General features: G+C 38.6%; 1 protein-coding gene across 1 annotated transcript in view; it reads left to right on the forward strand.

Moving 5' to 3' along the window:
* Positions 1-23,221, forward strand: part of lrmda (leucine rich melanocyte differentiation associated) — a 262,398-nt gene that overhangs the window by 168,947 nt on the left and 70,230 nt on the right. The window contains exons 3-5 of the mRNA XM_087803117.1: positions 6,210-6,341; positions 8,307-8,441; positions 12,510-12,636. Of these exons, the coding sequence (XP_087659243.1) occupies positions 6,210-6,341; positions 8,307-8,441; positions 12,510-12,636 (394 nt within the window). The remainder of the gene's footprint in view (positions 1-6,209; positions 6,342-8,306; positions 8,442-12,509; positions 12,637-23,221) is intronic.

Raw genomic sequence — 23,221 nt, forward strand, 5'->3', positions numbered from 1 at the left:
CTAGATACGAGGAGTGTTAGAAAATATTGACATGGTGATATATTGCAACATTATTTTCACGATACTGTATTGATATTTAACATGTTTTGATTGCTTTTTTAGGCTTCTAATCTTATATTCTATTGTCTATCATAGTTCTTTAATGGTGTAAAGTGAATTAATATGTGTTTTTAAAATAAAATAATTCAAATTTATTTACAATTTACATGCAAATATTCACGGCTTTTTACCATTTTTGTGTTGCAATTAAACTTCCGACAGTCACTCCGCAGCTAAAGGAACAATAAAATCCCGCGAGATACCACCAATGACTGAGGATGAGAGGATGCAGTCGTCTCCAGCAGCTTTGAAAGCTGATGTTTTGGACATATTTTGGTTTCAAAACAAAGTCAAGTACTTTGAAAATACTACAAATATTTATCCTTGTTCCTATAGTATCGCAATCTATACACAATATATTATACTGTTGTCCCTGCATCGTGGTACGTATCGTATCGCCATATTACTGCCAATGCACAGACCTACTAGTACATCCAGGATGGTCGTCTATCAAAGACGACATGGCGGCTTTTTTGTCTCCGCAGCCATTTCTCAGATTCTTCGCAGTCCTTTATCCTATGTATTGATCTCAAGTCTACTCTGAAAAGTCTATTGTCCACATCTGACAGCCTTCTTTACATCTATTCATCACACATGTATACATGGACCGTCTGCACGTCAGTCCTCACCGTCAAGAACAACATTTAAATGAAAAATGGCAGCATTCAGTTGTCTTTTTGTAACTTATTTTCTGCTGTTTTTACACAATAATGTTTAAATGAATAAATAAATACTGGCAGAAAATATATCAATAAAAATCTGTATATGGATGAAAATTCTACGATGTTTTAGAACATTTTATATATGTTAAATTATTCATATACAATTGTATAAATACACTTGTAAGATTATTATACTCATATAAATATGTCATGTCGACTAAGGGTTGGGATTATTTTCAGAGTAATCAGTTCTTTTTTAGAGTTATAGACAAAAATGTTTGTTCATTTTAATGTAGCGACTGGAGCTCCGTTGTCTTAGTCTTTGTCCAAAAAGAAACTTAAAAACCTCCGAATACCTCCATACTGCTCGTCTGTAACGTGCCTCATGTATTGAAGCCTCGACATGATAAATTGTACGAAAAATGTTTTACAAGTCTATATTTTAAGCTTGTTTGTAGCTTAGAAGCTAAAGGGCTAACGTGCTACACAGACAGGAACACAATCTATAATAATCTAACAACCCAATCTATGTGAAATTCATGGGTTTTTTTCTCAGCAAAAGGTGAAGAAATGTCGCATTGAGTTATTAGATTTTGGGGAGATGATGTCAAGGTTGACTCTTCAACTGCGTAAGGAGCTCCGCCTGGCGCTCTCCATTTTTCATGGGCTGTCCAAGATGTGACATGACACGTGTGCACAACACTGGCGAGAGTGAGTGACACTTTAGCCAATAATGGCGGAGAGCATTCTTCCCTCCGTTGTCAGCTGTGGTTTATCAATCACTTTGTCTACTTCACTATTACTCTATTGATCGCGCCGCTGTGTTCCACTCTCTCTCCGCGGCTTCCTGCCGAATGTGCGTTGCAGCTCGAGCGTTTGTTTATGAGCTGTGTTAAGTCAACGGTGTGACGACAGATAATCACACGACGAGTCTCGACACGCACACGTGCGAGCGCACACTTGGATGCACACATATATGATGTATGAGTGTGAGTTACAAAGACAAAGTGGTAATCATAGCGTGAAGAAGGGCCCGACAATGACGCTGATCATAATTATCTTAACAAGCAGCAGATCCATCATCTCACACACATTGGTTTCTTTCTTTCCTCGACAATAGAAGTCAAAGTCCACCTTCTCACAACACAACTGTTTTGTATTCGATCGATTAGTTTTCCATATTTCTATATAACTGCATATCTTGTTTGTTTTTTATTTTAAATATATATATTTTTTACAATATTAAAAGTTAGCTTTCAATATATTTTCTTGAGGGTATTTTGTTTAAATTCTTCTTAAACTATCTTTAGCTGTGTTTTTTTTCCATCATGTTAATTATTTTGCCATTTCTTTTCTTCAGTATTATTTTTCTTTCTTGGAATGACATCATTTACATTACAAAATTAGTTCTTTTAAACGTATAATATTATTCAAATTGACTCTAAATCATGTTTTTATTTTATTGCGATTTACAGTAAAATATTTAAAAACAAAATAAAATAAAAATATTTGTTTTTCTCATGCTTATATTGACCCATTTAATACTCAAAATTGATCTTTTCACCATAATAAACATTGTTCCGTTTTTCGTAAGTCTAGCCAATCACAGAAGGCCTGACGCAATATTAACCAATCAGAAGCAACAAAAGACGGTTCCATCTGTCATTACAACTCAGTTGCGTCTTCCTTGTAATCCTTTACTATCACGGTCATACTCTATACTGTTTGCTAATTATTTTAAAATTATTAATTCATTCAATCATCTTTTTCTATATCCATTGATTGTTTAAATCAAATTAAGATTTTCAGGCAATTAAAAGGTCTGAGATCATTAAATATGGTTAAAGATTTTGAACACATAACTTTAAATTAATTAATAATTAAAACATTATATCTCAGCTTTGACTCTTATGTCAATGTCAAACATGACAGGTTTATGAAACTATAAATCAATAATTATCCACAATCGATTACTGCCATAGATCTAGAGGATGTAGACTAATATCCCAAAACATATCATTACAATTCAATAATTATGAATTAAATCATATATTTTTTAAACCATCTTTATATGTGTGTGAAGAATGCTGTTGAGATATGAAATAACCAGTAGCCAATTGAATACGTTGTATGTGTGTGTTTTTATGGCACATGGTGTTTTTATACAAATACATTAAGGTGTTACCTTTCACTGCTTAACATAGACTAAGCCAAGTTTACTACAAACAAAGATTTAAATCATTTAATCATTTTTATTTAAAACACGTACTTGGTAGAAGCCACTTAATCTCTTTGAAAACATTGTTTCCTTGCAACAAACTGTTAATTTAGAACTTCCTGAATTTGCGTTGTTGATTACGTTGTATTGCAAGAATGAAGCCATTATTCTCATTAACTGAATTTACAGCAAACACCTTCATTTGTTTTCGAAGGAGAAACGCTTTTACTGCTACAACTTTGTTAGTTTTCCAAGCAGCACATTAAAACGGCTTATAAAAACTAATGAAAGCGGTGACGGAAATCTGGAGGGAGCTCGCAGGCGAAGCCAAGGGAGTGTTACGAGTTCAATCCCTGCACTGTAGTTAATGCTGGATGGGACTTAGCAACTCTCCCCTGGCTGTGAATTTAACTGATTAAATCAGCCGGTGCACGCAGCAGTGGTGACATGAAAACAACAATTAATAAGGCTCCCCCCTGTGCCAGGCGGCTCCCTTTAACCAAGCAGCTAATAACATAACCCAGTGGACTGACGCCACTCTCACACACACACACACCCCTAGACTCACACACACACACAGCCAGTGTGACACACACAATGATTCACACAACCACGGATGTTAAAAGTTAGTTAGCACCTTCGGATTATGATCAACAAGATGTTTAACAAATGATCTCGTACAAACAACAGTTACCGAACGTTCTGACGTGTAAATAAATACATGCAGTTGTATCACATGAGATCGTATAAAACAACATTTTAATCTTTATTATAGTTTTAATATCTTCAGTTGTTACCCCAGTCATCATTTGGGGTGTTTGACACTGACCTACTCGTGTGTGTTCGATGTCCTATCTATTGAACATTGTGTTGAAATTTTAATCACTTTATATTTATTATTTATATATACTTTATATTAATCATTTATAAGAAACAAGAAGCTTGTGTGGAAAAAAAACATCGAGAACATAATATACTGACTAATGTCATAATGTTTTTTTATTAATGTCTCCCATATGTCCCATAATGCACTGCAACAATTCTAAGAGCTTACGTTTATATACACTTATAATTAATTATTTATTAACACCTGAAGCTTGTGGGCAACATCCATAACATAATATACTGACTAATGTCATAATGTTTTTTATTAATGTCTCCCATATGTCCCATAATGCACTGCAACAATTTTAAGAGCTTACGTTTATATACACTTATAATTAATTATTTATAAACACCTGAAGCTTGTGGGCAACATCCATAACATAATATACTGGCTCATGTCATAATGTTTTTTATTAATGTCTCCCATATGTCCCATAATGCACTGCAAAAATTTGAGGAGCTTACGTTTATGTACATTTTATATGAATTATTTATAAAGACCTGAAGCTTGTGGGCAACATCCAGAACATAATATACTGACTGACTCATGTCATAATGTTTTTTATTAATGTCTCCCATATGTCCCATGAAGCACTGCAACAATTTAGAGCTTAGGTTTATATACATTTTATATGAATTATTTATAAACACCTGAAGCTTGTGGGCAACATCCAGAACATAATATACTGATTTATGTCACAATGGCTTTTATTAATTCCTCACATAATTCATCCCATATTGCACTGCAACAATTTTTAGAGCTTACCTTTATATACACTTTGTATTCATTATTTATAAGAAACCAGTAGCTTGTGGGCAACATCCAGAGTATAATATACCTACTCATGTCATAATGGCTTTTATTACTGTGTCTTATAAGTTAGCCCATACTGTTCTGCAACAATTTTAAGATTTTCATTTACATATAATTTGCATTAGTTATTTATAAGAAATCAGACGCTTGTGGCCCACATCCAGAACATTATTTAATTACTCATAATGGCTTTTATTAATTTCTCACATATGTCCTAAACTGCACAGCAACAATTTTAAGAACTTACATTTATACACACTTTATATTTATTTTTTTTAGCAACCAGAATCTTGTGGGCAACTTCCAGAACAATATACGTACTCATTTCACAATGGCTTTTATTAATGTCTCCTATTAGTTAGCCCATACTGCACTGCAACCATTTTGAGAACTTACCTTTATATAAACTTTCTCATAAATGATCCATAAGAAACAAGAAGCTTTTGTGCAACATACAGATCATAATATACTCATGTCACAATTAAAGTCCTCATAAGTCATCCCGTACTAAACTGCAACAATCTTAGGAGCTTACATTTAAACACACTTTATATTGAATATTCATATGAAACCTGATGTTTGTGGGCAACATCCAGAACATTATATACTTACTCATGTCATAATGGCTTTTATCAAAAAATCCCACAAGTCATCCCATACTGCACTGCAACAATTGCAATTCAAACAAATCTCAGTTAAATAATCATAGTTTAATAAAAGCTATAGATTTTCATGGCACTCCTATATTAAGTCAAGGATACTGAATGACAAAGAAGAGATCATTCATTTGTCACAGTGTTCAAAATTACCATCTGGATCCACAAATATTCAGCACTCTCTGTCTGCTCTCCTTCTTGTCTCATGAATATTGTGTGTGTTGTGCAAGCGATCACTTAAATGCCCTATTGAGCTCATTTCTAAAGTCAAATAAACATAGGACAATAACATTTGTCCACAACAAGGATGGAAAACAAGTGAGCTGCTTGGCAGACGTCTGCTTCTATTCAGTGCTTTTTCTGAACCAAAAATCTTTGAATCATCTCCTTTCAAAGCGACTCGTCCACATTCACTGCTCGGCATCGATTCCACAAAGACCTAACTCGGTGCAGCCGTCAAAAGTTTCCTTTCCATTTCTTGGTGAGTGTATTCTGTGGAAATGATGGATGACAAGTTAAATTTGTGTCTGCGGAGTGAAGGTGAACTGTGACAGAGTGATTTGTCTTGGGAATGGAGGGTTAGGGTCAGGCGAAACCGGGCGCCTCAAGGCACAAGACATTGACAAATTCATCCTGCCGGCCGCGTTTCTGAAGCCTTTTGTTTTGAATCCTGGCTACTCACAAGTGACCCCCATCCCTCATCCTGCCAAGCGCTGAAGGATGCCTCTCCATGCCAGGGGAGCTCAGCACCACTAATTCTTGTCATTCACTTCCCTGACAGGCTCCGACTCTCAGCGTTCCGTCAAAGACGGAAAGGTTTAAATATTTACTCCCGGCACAATAACACTTTTCTCCTCTCGCCACGATCACTGCAGGTCACTGGCGGGCCTGAAGATGTTCGCCGAGCTGGAGGAGCTGATCGCCGACAACAATCTGCTGGGAAACGATCTCCGGTTGCCACGGTTACCCAATCTCCACACCCTGATGGTCAACAAGAACTATATATCCTTTTTAATTCAGTATTTCTGTAGATGTTTAAGGTTTGTGTGGTCAGGTCGGTGGAATACTGGAGGGTGCAGGAGCAGTTTCTGAACCACAGAGACCTCTAGTGGAGTCTGGGTTCTCGTTTTTTTTAAAAGGTTTAAAGACCTTTTTTTTTCTTCTAACTGTCGTCGACAGGATGTGTGTCTCACTAGTGACATCACTCATAGAGAAAAATATGTTTGTCATATTTTAATATAACAGATAAATCCAGTGACAGTTAACTTACTGGTTCTTTCTTTTACTGCGTCTCTGTTTACAGAAAAACTAAAAATAATCACACGACAGTACCGTTAATAAAAAGATGCTTAATTTACAATAGTGTGTAATAGAAATAATGATATGCAAAATATCTAATTTATGAAAGTAAGTATAAATTAATTGAACAAATAAATATATTATTCTATACAATATATGTTATTTTAATATAAATCTAGATATTTATTGTAATATTATTGTTAGGATATTTTTGAATTAAATATATGTAATGAAGTTTATATATACAGTATATAACTATGGTATCTACTACTTATCCTATATTTATTTATTTTATATATGTATATATATATTTAAAAATAATTATTGTTAGGATACTTTTTCATCAAATATAATATATATTAAATTTTATAAAAATAAATAAATATATATATGTATATATATATATATATATATATATATATATATATATATATATATATATATATATATATATGAAATTTAATATGCTCAATGAAATGGTATCCTAACATTGTTTTAAGGGGTCACCTGCACATTTACATTTAAACATGTGTATTCCATTTGTTCTTATAAATACTTTAAATAAAAAACAAACAATCAAACTATAGACCGTTGAAACGAATAACATAAATAAAAATTACTCCTGCATACGCTCACGAGTAAATTCTGGAAAATATCGTCAAGTAACCTCAAAAAAATATACACACAATGAACAGTGTATTAAATTTTTGGGTCTAAAATAGTAACTTGGACTAGGGAATAAAAACTATACATCAGCTTTGCTTACTCGCCCCCTGAATTAAAAGCTTTTCAGCCAAACTTTAGATAAACTCACCAGACCTTGTTTTGGATATAGATGATTGATTGTCCTACTTTCCAGCGACTGTAAACACATTTCCAACCAAAAGCTCGGCACGGCTGCCCCGAAAACTGGAGGCTGTGACACAATGCGAGGCTGTTTATGATCAGTCAGGGATGTTTGAACTTCCCTTCTGAACAGGTTTAGCAATGTGTCCTGTTTTTCCTCTGGTTGTGCAGATCCGTCTGTGTAACGATGCTCCCCGCGTTTGCGCACACAAACACACAACTTCCAGAGTCAACATTAAAACTGGGGCTCCTTGAAGTGTGCGTCTGGGACTGTGTGCCGGGTTTGGTTGTGAAGTGGTCGGCACATGCTAATAGGCCAATTATGTACATCCTGTCGTGGCACTGTGCCATTTTATAGCTGGAGCGCTGCATTAGCGCTGTTGTGTTTTGACACTTTGGGGCTCAATTTTCCAAGTGAATGTATTAGTGATGAATGTGCCTGCTTAGCGGCTGTTTGTTTTTTTCCACGGTTCTCAAAAGTTTTCCACGGCACGGCTCTGGTAGGCACGAACGCTTCGAACCGCAGGGCATCCATCATTTTGTCACTATTCTGCAGCCGGCCACCTAGGAAATGAAAGGGATCTAGAGAAAAAAAAGGAGCTGCAGCGGCAGCCAAATTGTGTCACTGCTATATGCCAAAAGCCTGCACCTTAAATTGCCCCTCTGTCTGCCCGGTCGCACAAAGCCACTGACTGGCCCTGTTTGAGCGCCGCGGTAAATTTGACAGTGATGTGTTTTAGTGCCGACAGGCTTTTCGGGGGGACGGAGTAAATGCTAATGTAATTAACAGCAACGGGGTCCTTGACATTCGCCCTTTGACACCTGACTGATATCGAGGCCCTGCTGGAGCACTTGGCTGACGTGACCCCGTCACTGCGGTACCTGAGCCTGCTGGGAAATGAGGCCTGCCCCAACCAGCTGGTCAGCCCGGATAAGGACGAGGACGACTACCAGAGATACAGGTCAGTTTCGCGACACGACAAGAACATGGACGTTTCGTGTGATGGTCGCTGATGGGCGGACAGAGTTCATGTTCGCTGGAGCTAGCCTGATAGCGACAGAAAAGTCACTCGTAGAGTCTAAACTGAAAGAAGGGGTAGGGGGGGGGTTCAGTGGTTCCCTAGGGTCACATTATATACCATTGTGATAGTCACAGGAAAAGAGAGAGGGGTAAAATAATGGCTTTAAAGTTTGACTTATATGTTGATTTAAGTGTGTATTAAATAGATGTTGGACTCTATTGTACTCATCAGTGTGTGTCTGTTAGTACAAAAGTATTTTTACATTGAAATATTTACATTAGAAAATGTGCTTAAGCCCCGCCCACTGAAAACACTTTATTTTCTGGAGATGAAGCCTTGCGTACCATAACCACACCCACACTGCTGTGATTGGTCAAGCCTTGAAATTTGTCACGCAGCATCATCAATCCCTGAAGTCTCCACCTCCAAAGGTCTTGTTGTATAAACAAAGCTGATTACAGCTGGCTGGAGGAGGAGTGAAGCCATTATTACGTCATAATGGACTCCGCTCTCGTAACCTCTCATTCGCCCAGATTTCAGGCAGGGGAACTTGACTTCAAGACATGGTCATGATGAAAGAACTCTTTCTGTCCGTCTGCTGTCTGGATCATAAATATTACTTAATTAAACGTAATGTTGTTTTTTTTAATTGCTCATTATTTAACGATATGACATTGTATGGTAATGCCTCTTATTTTATAGACATTTTTTATTAATCTAATTTATTTAATTCATATTATTATTATATATTTTTTATATCCTTTAATGCCACAGAAACAAATTACTGTGTTGTCTTTAAAAAACTGGCAATAGAGGTTTTCTGATTTCTGAATATTGATGATTTGAAACAGTTAAAGACGGTAGATTTTAATTATTATTTTACACTGATCATATACAGAACGTACAGTCACAGGGCCACACGTGGGTGGACCACGCTCGCGACGCTAAAGTCCGTCGGTTTCCAGCCCTCAGAACCCCGTGTCTGTCTGCTAGCATTAACGACGAGCTAACGCTGAAGAGCGTCTGTGTAGGTGTGAAGTGGGTCGAGGTGTGTTTGAACACCCAGACAGTTTGAAGCTGAGCTCTTCGGACTGATAGCTTTGGTACGTAATGGGCTCGGAGATGTCGTGTTCTTTTTAACATGCCTACATCTCCTGCCGATCGGGGGGCTGCCTCCCTCTAAAAGCTTTGTCAACTGGCCCCTCTACACTCCAGTTTGCAAAATGGATTTCATGTGTGACTACTCACCGCCACAAATGAGTGTTTACTCCCCTGCCTTTACTAGAGCAGATGATGCATTAAACATCAAGCGAGGCCCGAAGCCATGCAATATGACCACCATTTGTCAAGGTCCTTTACATGAAATGTGATAAAAGGCGAAAAGCATACTCTCTTTTGTCTGTTTTAGCCCTAAGTGCTTGTTTCTGACTCCGTGTTGCCTATTAATCATTTACCACCCTTTTCTTGAATAATCTTTTTTTTTCACCCTCATCCTCCCTTCGCCACCCCCTCCTCTCCCTTGCTCCCCTTTTTCTCCTCGCAATCCTACTGGTGAGGAAAGCCGTTCCCGTCGTTGAGTGACAGCGTCTCTTGGTCCTGTAATGTAATATTCATAATGTGTCACATAGTAAAACATCAATTTGAGCGTGATGCAGATTTCATGTCTGACAAGGTTAGGCTACGTGCAGGTCGTGACAGCACTGGCCCTGGGCGATAAATACCCCACCCGGAGCCTCAGGAGCTTGCGGTCTCTCAAGTGAAATACGCTGGTGCGTCGCAACGAGTCCCCAATTAGTGCAATGACATAGAAACGGTATTCATTCACACAGGACGCCGCGCTCAGAGGGGGAGATTAAAAGTCACACTGTTCCCGGCCAACCATGCGTGTACTTAGAGGACGACGAAGGAACTGCACCTCGCTGCTTTCATGGCTCATTTAAGATGCTCACTTCATAACATTTATGTGGTTTTTTTAGCACGTTTATGAATCCAAAAGTCTACTTTAACCACAATTTCAAAATATGTTTTTTGACCTTCCATGTTCTGGATTTCACTTAAAGTGATAGTTCAACCAATATTCAAATTTCACTAATTTTCTACTCACCCTCATGTCGACTAAGGGTTGAGATAATTTTCAGAGTAATCTTTTCCTTTTTAGAGTTATAGACAAAAAAGTTTGTTCATTTATATAGCGACTGGAGCTCAGTCTTTGTCTTCATTTTTGTCCAAAAAGACACTTAATAAAATCCAAATACCTCCATACTGCTCGCCTGTAACGTCCATCTTGTATTGTTGCATCAACATGAAGAATTGTTCTGGAAAAAAGTCTGCATTTTATGCTTGTTTTTAGCAGAGGTTTAAAAAAATAACCAGTAATACTCCAGGTAAAATATTGCAAGAACTCCCAGAGAAATCAGTAGACCGTATGCGCTCTGGAATCGCTTGCGATGTTTTCCCCGGAGTACTTCCTTGCTGGTTATCCTTTAAACTTCTGCCACAAACAAACTTAAAATATATATATATTTTTTTACTTTTTTCTGCAACAATTCTTCTCCTTGAGGCTTCAATACAAGATGAAGTTACAGACGAGCAGTATGGAGGTATTTGGATGTTTTTAAGTGTCTTTTTGGACGAAGATGAAGACAACTGAGCTCCAGTCGCTACATTAAAATGAACAAACATTTGTGTCTATAACTCTAAAAAGAAACAGATTACTCTGATGATAATCCCATTACTTATTCGACATGAGGGCGAGTATAAAATGAGTGAAATTTTGGTGTACAATCATTTTAAGTTTAATTAAAGTATAATTTTGAGTTTTTGAAGCTTGTGCGAACTGTTTTTAAGTTTTGAATAGAGTTGCTTCATTTGTGTTGGGTTATTCATGAGAATAGATAGATAGATAGATAGATAGATAGATAGATAGATAGATAGATAGATGGATAAGAAGGCAGATCAAATAGCTACAATATGTTTGTACTGATCTAGTTAATTGTGTACTTTATACGTACCAATTCACAGTACATTATTACATCAGATAATCAAATATAACTAACAAAATCAAGTCGCTACACATTATTCAAGAGAATGAATTTGACTTCCAAATGTGTTTATCAACTGTACACACTTTTTTTTCCCCTCCATCATTTCTCTTCTTCCCAAACACCTCATGTCTTTCACCCCCCTCTGCGGTTTGTCTGAATCATTAATATCCCTACTGGCTGACAGAGCCGTGTCATCTGCTCTGACCCTGTGATGGTAGGTTACCTACAGAGAATAACCTCACCGCGTCTTCCCCAAGGGCATCTTCACGTTTCATCATGACCCGAACAAAGTCCCTTCACCGTCATCTTTTAAAGCAAATATCATATAGTCTCTCTTAACCTCAGGAGTCCTTGTGTGGTTTATATTCATCCTCTTTATCTTTCGATGTATTCTCGTGGGGGGTGTACCCCTGAACCGGATCCATTCCAAGCTTCTAATCCCCGACACAAGCTTTGCCATCTCCATCTCATCAATTCATCCCTCAGCACAGGTCTTTCTTACCCTCTCATTTGCTTTTCATGTCTTTTTTTTTTTTTTTGGAGTGTCCGGCTCAGTCTTTGACACACCGGTTCCTCCTTCACTGCCTGCCTGTGAAAGGATCTGTTGTCATCCATGTATTCCAACCATTATCTTTTGACGTTCCTCTCCCTCCCGATGAAAGACGGAGTCAGTCTGAACAGCTCGGAGAGATATCTGTGATGCTGCCGGAATGACAGCTCTGGCAGACGGGTTGCGTCTCCTCTCTCCGTGCTATTTATGTCAAACGTATCAGCTTTGAAGGTTATTAGATACAAGAAGGAAAAAAAAAATCATTAACACTACATTAACACGACATATTTGTGAGAGTTGTTGACGCCCGCATTTACATTTCCGTCCGTTTGATAAATACATCCCGGGTTCGCTCGACTTCACACGCGGCAGCCTTTTCATGGTAAAAATAAAACACGCTCTTGTTTGTCGCAGGTACTTTGTTCTGCACAAGTTGCCGCAGCTGAAGTTTCTGGACACGAGGAGAGTCACGAGAAAAGAAGTGGCGGAGGCTCAAGCCAGAGGAGCCTTCATGAAAGTGGTCAAGCCCAAATCCGACGCTGTAAGTCAAGCCTCCATTTTTTTTTTTTGCTCCTTCTACGGAATTCCATCCTCCTTTTCTTCTTCTTTATCCAAACCTTCTGTCTGCGTTCATGCCCACGACTGTCGGTCTCTTTTCCCGAAAAGAGGTCCCGAAAAGCATGCCCTTTATAAAGTGTCGCTCTTGACTCGCGTCTTCTTGTGCGACTCTGACCACGGGCTGACCCGATTCCATACGCATGAGCACCAGATCAGAGACGACGGGCGGCTGTCCGGTCGCCGGAGCGTCAGAAGACGTGACGTGGCTGACTATCGGAGTGACAGCTCGTGTACACACACCCGTTCACAATTGCTTAATTGTCGCACGCCCTTCTCCGTTTCTTTAATTAAAGCTTGTGGATTCACCGCGTCTTCCTTTTGATGGTACGACATAAATGAACATCCGGGCGCCTTTGATTTTCATTTGGCGTAATTGTAAGGTCATGAAATATTCAGCTCAGCTTTGTCATTCCAGGCTCTCCGGGGTTCTGACGGAGAAATAAACAGAGTGAAGGCAAAATCAAGAGCATGTGTATGAAAGTCAGATTAAAGCAAAACAAAATATTTACTCAATCAGACAATCAAGGAAAAATAGTCTCTTGGCTCTCGCACGTTTCCTTCTTGATCCGCTCATGCAAGTGGCGAGTGCGAAGCTAAACACTGATAGAATTGAACCTCTGTCTGGCATGTTTGCTAGAGGGAGGAAAGTGGAATGAAAACATTGTTCATACACTTTAAATAAAAGAAACGGAGGACCCTGGCGATGGTTTTTTGGCAGACCGGAGTCACTTCATGAGATTTTGTTTACATAGCTTGTCAGTGGGGAAAAAGGGGAAATGTTTGCCTTTGTCACCACAGCAGCAGATGAAAGTGGAGATAATCAATGAATCCTGCTGACATGACATGAAGTGTGTTTTTTAAGTATTGGTGACATTGAATTTGCCTCATTATTTATTCTAATCTTTAAACAAAAGGTAATGGCGCCCCTACATCCATTCATCAGGGATTGTTACTCACAATACGTATGTGTCTTTTTAAGTTTGAAATTCAACTGTAATTTCAGAACTGCTGTGAACTAAAATATATTTTTTATAAATATTTTTATTTGCACATAAAGTAAAGTTTACTGTGTACATTAAATAACTTTTTTATAACTGTTTATAAATAAATTCAGGCGATTTTTGTATTTGAAGTATCATTCAAATATTGCAAATGTTAGTGTCATTATTTAAAAATGTTATTAATAATTTTGGATTGTCAAATTATTTAAAAAAATGTCTCCTTTTTTTCTGCTATGATTCTAATGACTTAAATACTAAATATTAGATTTGTGTATTGACAAGAATGTGGCGATACAATACGGACAACAATACAATATATTGCGATACAGCTGGAACCATGATAATATTTCTAGTATTGACAAGTAATTGAATCTGGTGTTACAGAATTTAAAGACCACATGACTCTTTTCGAAGTCGTAACTGCTTCCATTTGTCTTGAAACCAAAATATGTCAAAGCATGAGCTTTAAAAGCTGCTGGAGTCTACTGTATCCTCTCGTTCTCAGTCGTTGGAACCATGATAATATTTCTAGTATTGACAAGTACTTGAATCTGGTGTTGCAGAATTTGCAGGCCTCATGACTCTTGTCGAAGTCGTAACTGCTTTCATTTGTTTTGAAACCAAAATATGTCCAAACATCAGCTTTAAAAGCCGCTGGAGTCCACTGTATCCTCTCGTCCTCAGTCGTCCCCGGGATCTTTCAATGTTGATTTAGCTGCGGAGGGCGTAATGACTACTGCCATCTAGCGGCTGTAAGTGTAATTGCAACTGAGCATGTCTATGACCATGACCTGATCATCAGGGGGCTGGGGACACCCTGGAAAGCTATTACAGTGCTCATAGACAAGCAATTACATGTATATTTGGGTGATCAAAAGGGTTTGCTACGAACCCTGAATCCGTCTGTAATCAAACCAGCAACCGTCTGGCTCTGAGGCAGCAGCAAGTAAAGTTTGTAGAAATGAAGGGAGAAATATTCAAGGAGACAAGTTTCCGTAAGTTCACGCGAGCCAGGAGGTGCCTCCGCAGAATGTTTTTTTTTTTGAGCTTGATTTGATGCCTCAACTTTCACCGACGCGATGGGCCGTGAGTGACTCGCGGCTCTAATTGCTCACATCATCCGAGCGATTTGGAGATCACCAATAGTGCAGGCCACCAATTAAGAAACGTCTGCAGCGAAGCGGCGAGACGAGCCCGGATGATGGCGTGATAAGATATTTGTGTTTGCTACAGCGGGGTGTCGCTCCCTGTCTTCTTACTTCATTACAATGGATGTTAATTAGCCGTCGGGCTGTCGCACACAACGAGATCTAGAAGCGATTCAAGGATTTGTGAAAAGTCTTTCTTGTGCCGCGGCTTTGATTGACAGGAGTCTCTGTAAAATAAACACAAGTGAACTTTCGACTCGCTTGAGTCCTATTGATTCAAACCAGTTTCTCCTCTGTGCCGATATGGCCCTTAAATAAAGTCACGTGGTACTGATGAAGCGCTTGTGGGTTTCAAGCCATGTGGCGCTTTTTTTTTTTTTTTTTTTTAAAGGCTTTCCAATGTTTTCCATGTTGTCCAAATGAAATCCAGACGCGAGAAAGCAGTTAGCAGATATTCACGGGTCCGTTCAAAGACGAGACAATGCGATGATTCAAAATGGTGGAAGGAAACATCTATTTATGTCTTGATGATCTAATCCAAAGTGTCACACAGCTTTTCCAAGTCTATGGGATGTTTAAAAAGGTCACAGAGGTCTCTCCGTATTTAATACACAAATGACATGTGCGTCAGGAATAAATTCAAAGAGTATTATCATTTTAACGTTGTTTCTAGAGCGGATTTATTCATTTTATATTCTATTTTTACTCATAGCAGACAAGACGCACATTATATAAGACATAATAATTCAATTTATTTCAAACATTATACATTTTCGGGTCAATTTGACATAGCAGAAAATCCCTGTTATTTAATGAGAGATTAATCGTAAAGGCTAAGTTAGCACTTGTTTATTACCATTATGGTTATAATTTAATTAAATCAAACTGCCAAAAAAACAAACATACAATTTTGTGGAAACTGGCCTATTTAGGACCTTGGCTCTTGCAAGAGTTAAGATTTGATCCGTTCTTTTTGATGTCACTTTTTAAAAAAAACAGTGTCTTTCTAATACACAGGACATGCAAGAGTTACTGGATGGCAAATATGCTCATGAGTCATGATTTTTATTTTTTTAAAGTGTACTTATGTATGGATATACTGAGTATTATGTGCAGAAATCTTGTTTACCATAGCCACGCCCACTCTGCTGTGATTGGTCAAGCATTGAGGATTGTACAATCGTGGAAGTCTCCACCTCCAAGGGAGTCGTTGTATAAACAAAGTGGGGTGTGATTACAGCTGGCTGGAGGATGAGTGAACCCATTATTTTGTCATAATGGACTCTGCTCTCGTAACCTCTTGTTCGCCCAGATTTCAGACGGGCTAGAACTTTATAAAGTAATAACTTCAAAACATTCTCATGACAGTCAAATTAGTTTCTCTTTAAATAATGGAATGCATGAAAATCAAGTCAGAATTAACCATGTTTTTGGTTAAAGAACTAAAGACTTCAAATGTTTTATTTACATTAACAATGATATTATGATGGATTATGTTATGAAAATACATTTTTTCACATTTATACCCTTTTAGGAGCTCATGAAAAAGACTTAACAAAAATATTTTTGTAGAACAGCCTAAGAGCAAACTTTACATCTGATTAAAAAGGACTAGATAAAAAAAAAACTAGTAACATAACTGGTTAAAAGCTGGTTGGTCTAAAGAAATTGATCTTTTTTTGGACGTTATAATGTGATAATTCTTGGAAGCTTGGGAATGTAAAGGCGTTAAACCACATCGAGCCATCGAGACTCTTTTGTGCAGTGTTTGGAAAAAAGCTTGTGGGACTTTTATTTGGCTTCCTTCCACCACCTCCCTCTGCCCTCTTAAAGCTGTCAAAGTCTTGGGTTGAACTCGCTTGTCCATCAAAAAACCATGACGGCACATTCTGTTTTCAGATCTTGGGCGCAGCGATGAAAAAAAAAAAAGTGCACGGCAAATTGAAGCAGTAGAATAACATTTGCTCGCCGCCACATGTTGAAGAGCGTTTCACAGCGAATAAAGTGACTCCATGGTTCCTCTCACCGAGCGCTGCCTAGATCTACGTCAGCGGACATAAATGTTCCCCGCGTGTCATTTAGATTTTGCCCGGACGGAGGATTTGACTTGATTTTCTTGCAGGAACATGAGTTTTTCCCCTTCACATCCTTCTGCGTATAATGTAAAGCAGACTGCAGTGCAGGGTGGTTGAGCCAGCTTCAGGTCCCGGGAGGCCCGTACACAGAGTAACAGTTCTTCAAATGAATTGACAGTGACAGAGCCAGGAAAGTCCTCAAGTGGATCTTTTCAGTTCTGTTTTTTTTCCTCTCCAGACGCACCAACCTGCTTCTCAGCTGACAGCGGTGGTGCTAAAGGCCACAGTCTTCGTCTAAGACTTGACTACGATATTATGAGTTTGCTACGGTGTTGTTGCATGAGTTTCTATCAACGCGGTGGAAATGTATTTATTTATTTATTTATTTTGTGCAAGCTCCCAGTGTTTACCGTCTACACTCGGAGCTTTTTTATTTACCCGAGTGTTTCCTGTCTGTGTAGCATGTTAGCCTTTAAGCTTCTGCTAAAAACAAGCTTAAAATATAGACTTGTTTCATCCCAACAATTTCTTATGTGGAAGCTTTAATAAGTAAGTAAGTAAGTAATTTTTATTTTTATAGCGCTTTTCAGACCAGGGTCACAAAGCGCTTAAACAATCAAAACAATACTCATTAAATTATATACTTTAAAGGTCAAGATAAAACTGATAACACAACAGGAGTTCCAGAAAATCAAGGAAAAGCCTGAACAAATAAAAAACATCTTAAGATGCTTAATAGAAGATGGACGTTACAGGCGAGCAGTATGGAGGCATTTTGATATTTTTAAGTGTCTTTTTGGACGGAGATGAAGACAACCGAACTCCAGTTGCTACATTAAATGAAAAAACATTTTTGTCTATAACTCTAAAAAGGAACAGATTACTCTGCTGTGCTAAACAAAGCTCCTCATGCACTAATCAAACACACCGTTTATCCCAAAATAGTTCTGACAGAACTTCACATGGATTGTGTCGTGAAAGGGGAAGCATGTTCAAAGTACTTTTCAGAGTTGAAAATTCAGATATACTATTTATATTTATATATATATTACTTTTTTTTGAGAAAAAACATATTGTATGGTAAGGTCCGTGTTCTGTGTTTGTAGTAAATATAGCTTCTAGCTCCAGATCTATTTCATTTGTATGTGACAAAGCTTTCATAGGTTGAACTAGAATTTAGATTTTTACTTCCTTGCATCTGTGACTTCTAAAACACTCATGTTTTTTCGCTCAAAGACGCTCGTTTCGCCTCCTTTTAAAACCTCAAGTGTACTTTATGAAGTCGCCCTGTTCATCTCCTTTTCCCTCAGAGTTACGACTTTCCTCGCAGCTCTCCAACATAACAAACACATGCAATATAGCCCTTTGCGAATCATTTCACCAAACAAATGTGTCCTCGGAGGAAAAACCCGCCAGCTTCTCAACAAGAGCAGGAGATATGTTCCGGCGGATTGCTTCGGTAGCAGGTTTATTATCCTTGATTCTGCATCAGTAACGGATAATGTTACGACATGCCGGGGATTTGTTTTCATTCCTGCTCATGTCCTGGAGCGGTACAAAAGGGCAAGTGAGGACGACACTACAGCTGTATCTGCTTTGTATCACACGAGTAATCCCACTGTCAGATCTGTTGGCCATATTGTTATCTGTGAACGACATCACAAGCTGTTCTCTGTCTTCCAGTGACACCTCGTCACCCATCGTAACACTGTTTATAAACACTTAGACGTGCGTGTTTGTGTCTAATAAATCCAGCCACATGTGCTTTTTCTCTCAGGTGTGTGTGAGGGGGGAAGGCCTGTGGGTTTTTTAAGATCCGAAACCAGTGTTTGGATTTTTTTGCGACAGGATCAGTTCTGAAGTTATGGCACTTCAAGACAGGAGGTCCAGGAAAGGTTAGCCGCTAGAGAAAACAGCAATTATAAGCCGTGACTCACACCGTCCACATAAAACGTCGGGGCCGAGCCCATCGTAAACACGCCGTCAAACTATAAAGCGCCGTTAATTGAAAGTAATGGGCCCGGGATTGATTTGTGTAAAAGCTTTTTGTTGAACTCGGAGTCCATGACCTTTGTGCGGTTTTCACTCTCACGTGCTAGCATGATGGATGTTGGCCTCGCTCCCGGAGCATATTTGTGTCAGGAATGTATCACCATGTTGTGTTAACAGATTTGCTTATTCTTGCCTCATGAAGAAGGTGTGTGTGTGTGTGTGTGTGTGTGTGTGTGTGTGTGTGTGTGTGTGTGTGTGTGTGTGTGTGTGTGTGTGTGTGTGTGAGCCCCTGAGTGTGTGTGTGATTGAGTTTTGTCCGTTTTTCAAATAAGTAACAAGAAAGCTGATTTGTTTTCTCAACCTTATTTGTTAAATTTGTATCAAAATGTCAGTACCACATAATAACTGAAACACTGTTATTATATTAAAGCACTGAAAAATAATAATATATATATAAAGTATATTGCTGTAGTTCTTATTTCAACTAATTTGATATCATCAGTTCTCACTGTTATTTACTTTTCTTTTCTTTTTAATCCTTGGTTTTTAATATTATATAAATATATTATATTATATAAAAAATAAATTAAAACAATTGTTAAAACTCCATAAAGAAAAAAAAGGTTTTTGCTTTTTAATTAAATTATTCTAAATTAACTTTTTTAGGTGGAAAAGGTAAAGGATGATTTTGAGAAATCAAATATATGTAATTATCTCTTTGGCTTAGAATCATAAATTGAGTAAATTTAAGTATTCAATGTTGGTAATCTTAATGTTGGGTTTTTAAATGCTTTTTTTATTGCTTTTTCAGATATAAATAATTTATCGTACCAGCAAAATAAATCTACTTTCATGTATGAAACTTTCAGATGTTGTGATTTACTACCTAATTTCATGGCAGGGGTTGAAAAAACCTCGTAGCATATTGTATTTACTACTGAAAGGTTTGTATCATGACAACTGTATATACTAATGAAATGGATCTGGAGCTAAAAGCTATCACGACTACTTGCTACAAACACAGAACAAGGACCCACTTATCGAAACCCAGTTCTGCCCTTGTCTGGAATTGAACCTTCTTTCATTAAAGATGCCATAATACAATAATTCAGACTGAATTGTTTTCCCTTTGTAATATAATTATTCTAAATTAACTTATTAAAGAAGTACAATTATTTCAATGCTAAAAACCATTATTTTACTAATGTAATCTCCAATGTTGGTAATCATTTGGCTTTTTTAAATACTTGTTTCCATTTTTAGGGTTTTGTCAGATTTTAATATTTTATTCTAACATCCTAACAAATCTACTTTCTGGTATAACACTTGTTTGGGATTTTAGGATTTACTACCTAATTCCCTAGCAAAGTGAGGCAAGAATGATTTTGAATTGAATCCATTGATCCACACTGAGCACGTCCTGTCATTAAAAAAAAAGAGTTTCCTTCAAATGTCTGTGTTCCCACAGAGAAACAGATTGTCTTTCGAGACACAACGCCGCTGTGTTTTTCTATTCAGAGCGATCGTTCTGGCTGAACATGCTCGACCTGGATTTATTGGAGAAGGTTTCACAATAACTTTGGATTTATTAAACGTCCCGTCGGAGCGCTCCAAACTACAGTTCCCGATGTTTCGGCGAACACTTAATGACTTCCCCACATGCAAGGGAGATTTAGCGCGGCCACAACTCACAGATATTACGCTCCTTATAAAGCATTATTTCAGCGCAAACTACCGCGCGCCGAAGTACTGCGGCTTCGCCCCCCGACAGCCACTAAGGCATTACTTCAATTACACTTCTTATCAAACGATGCTTTTTAGCTGTTACGTAGTGCAAGCGTTCCCGGCGTGTTCCTCTATCAGCTCAATCAGAGCTAATCCTTTGCGTTGGTCTCCGCGGTGACAGGAAGATGCTGCTAGCCTAATGAGAGACAGCTGGCTCACTGTTTTCTCGGCTATAAAAAAAAAATAAAATCCCATCCTTCTTTCCCCACTGGGTGTTTCCACAAGATCTGGCCAAACTTTTAAATCTCCGAGAGATCAGTTATTCCTATCTGCGTTGTTGATGTTGACAGTGCACATTAATCACCATTTCAGCACTCGTATTTATAGTTGACTTTGAAGTCGATTGTGATACGAACCAGCGCTCGACACTCGTGCTTTCACCCTGATTTTTATCAGATAATTCATGTTTATGGAACACAGATGTGGTATGAAAAAGTTAATTGACTCTGGATGTCGACATCAAGATGGGTTAGATACCGCTATAATTCTAAAGATCAAAGTGTGAAGTGAGGCGGGGGGTTCGGGGGGGTGTAAAAAGTTTGGTAGCATCTGACATTTCAATCACTCAGTGTGTGGGATCATTTCAATCCATTGTAGCGCTTGTGTTTGTTCGTCATTACAGTCGGAGTCGTCTTTCAGCGGCTGTGACTTTCATGAGCACGTGAAGTTTGTGCTCACACACTCCTTCTTTGTGGCTTTTTTCGCCGCTTGTCAGGCGTGTCAGACGAAAAGTCTAGAAAAAAAAAGTATATTGTTTCCAGCCACTTGGATTCCTTTGCCCGTGACATCTGCCACTCCGCCGCGATGATAAATTCTTGCCTCATTAAGCGTGGGTGTGGGATTACAGGCTGACAACGCATTAATCACCGGGCTGGGTGGCGGCGGGCTCGGCACCGGCTACAGGCATTGTTAACCAAACTTTTCTAATGTGTCACTCACCCTCCGCGACAGAGGGTAATCAATCATCCTGATTGACGGGCCTGATAGATTACACTATTTATACTTGTGTGTAATGAAAGCTCGTGTTTCCACCTTCTGTCATTGTTCCGACCACATCGTCCAGCTGGACCCCGTACAAAGAAGACGCCCCGAGAACTTTTGACATAGTCTGTGACAATGGTAACAAGGAGGTCACGCAGATCACACTTTCATGACGTTTCTGTTCACTTAACCTGTTTCATAAAGCCTTTTCTCTGTCTTCTTGTTATACCTTTATTGGCTCGAATCCTTTTGAGCCAATCCCAGCTACTTAGGGTGAGAGGCAGGAGACACTCAGAACAGAATACTGATGGTAGAGTGGTTGGCTTGCAGCCTTATAGGTTGCTGGTTCAATCTCCAATATCTGGTTGAGCGAGACACTTTACCCTGCTTGCTGCCAATTGATGAAGTGGCACGCTGCGTCGCAGCCTACTGCCATCGGTGTGTGATTGTGAGCGGGGCAATGTGTAAGTTGGTGTAAAGCGCTTTGGTTGCTGAAGGATGCATAGAATAAAGCTTTATGAGTAAAAGCCATTTATTATTTACAGATAATTTAGATTCACCATTTAACTTCTGGGTGAAAATGTGAAATCCCAACTCTCCTGACTCACTCACACGTTTCAAATGTTGAAGTCTTCCTCTCCAAGATGCACCAAGTCTCTTATCATGACCATGTTTTGAACTTATTACTCTATAAAGTTCTCCCCCGTCTGAAATCCCGGCGAAAGAGAGTCCATTATGACATAATAATGGCTTCACTTGTCCACAGCTGTAATCATCCCCCGCTTTGTTTATACAACAAGTCCCTAGCTTGACCAATCACGGCAGAGGGTGTGGGGTTATGGCGATCAAGATTTTCTCCAGTATTCCTCCGTTTCCAGCAAATATCCTTAAGAAACAAAAAGGAAAGAATAACACAAACTATTGTTGTTACTAAACATGACCAGAAACAAATTCATATGAATCTGTATAAATGTTATCAAGAAACGTATAAATATAAAATATTAAATATAAGACACAATTTCAAAGTAGAGGAAAAAATAAATGAACACAATTCAAGAAGTATTTCAATATAGATTTTGAATAAATTCTGCAAAGAATTATAAAGTATAAATTGATAAAAAAAATATCGCTTTTTGTGATGTCTTCGGCTAAACCAGGAGTTTTAAGATGGAGACTGTGAAGTTAAGATTAAGTTGACGGGTTTATTGTTCCACTCGCCGATCTCTAAGGCGGTCTTTTGCACCTTCGCCGGGTTCCTCGTGATCGCCTCGCTTTGGGGGCGGCAGGTCGCACTCTTGCAGATAAAACTCCTGCTTTGTCTGCGGGGGGATCACATTTCGCCGTGACCCTGCCGGGCGAGGTGAGGCATTGTTGTCGAAGCCTCATGTCTGACAGATCGTGAATGATTTGCACATGTGTAACAACAAAATGACAGGACACCGCGGACTGTGTGGATACATGTCAAGGCGCCCAGGTCCGGGCGGGGGGTTGGGGGGGGGGAGCTGATAATGGATTCTCCCTGTTTC

Source organism: Callionymus lyra, chromosome 11, assembly GCF_982586985.1.
Source record: "Callionymus lyra chromosome 11, fCalLyr1.hap1.1, whole genome shotgun sequence".
In the NCBI taxonomy this organism is placed as follows: Eukaryota; Metazoa; Chordata; class Actinopteri; order Syngnathiformes; family Callionymidae; genus Callionymus; species Callionymus lyra.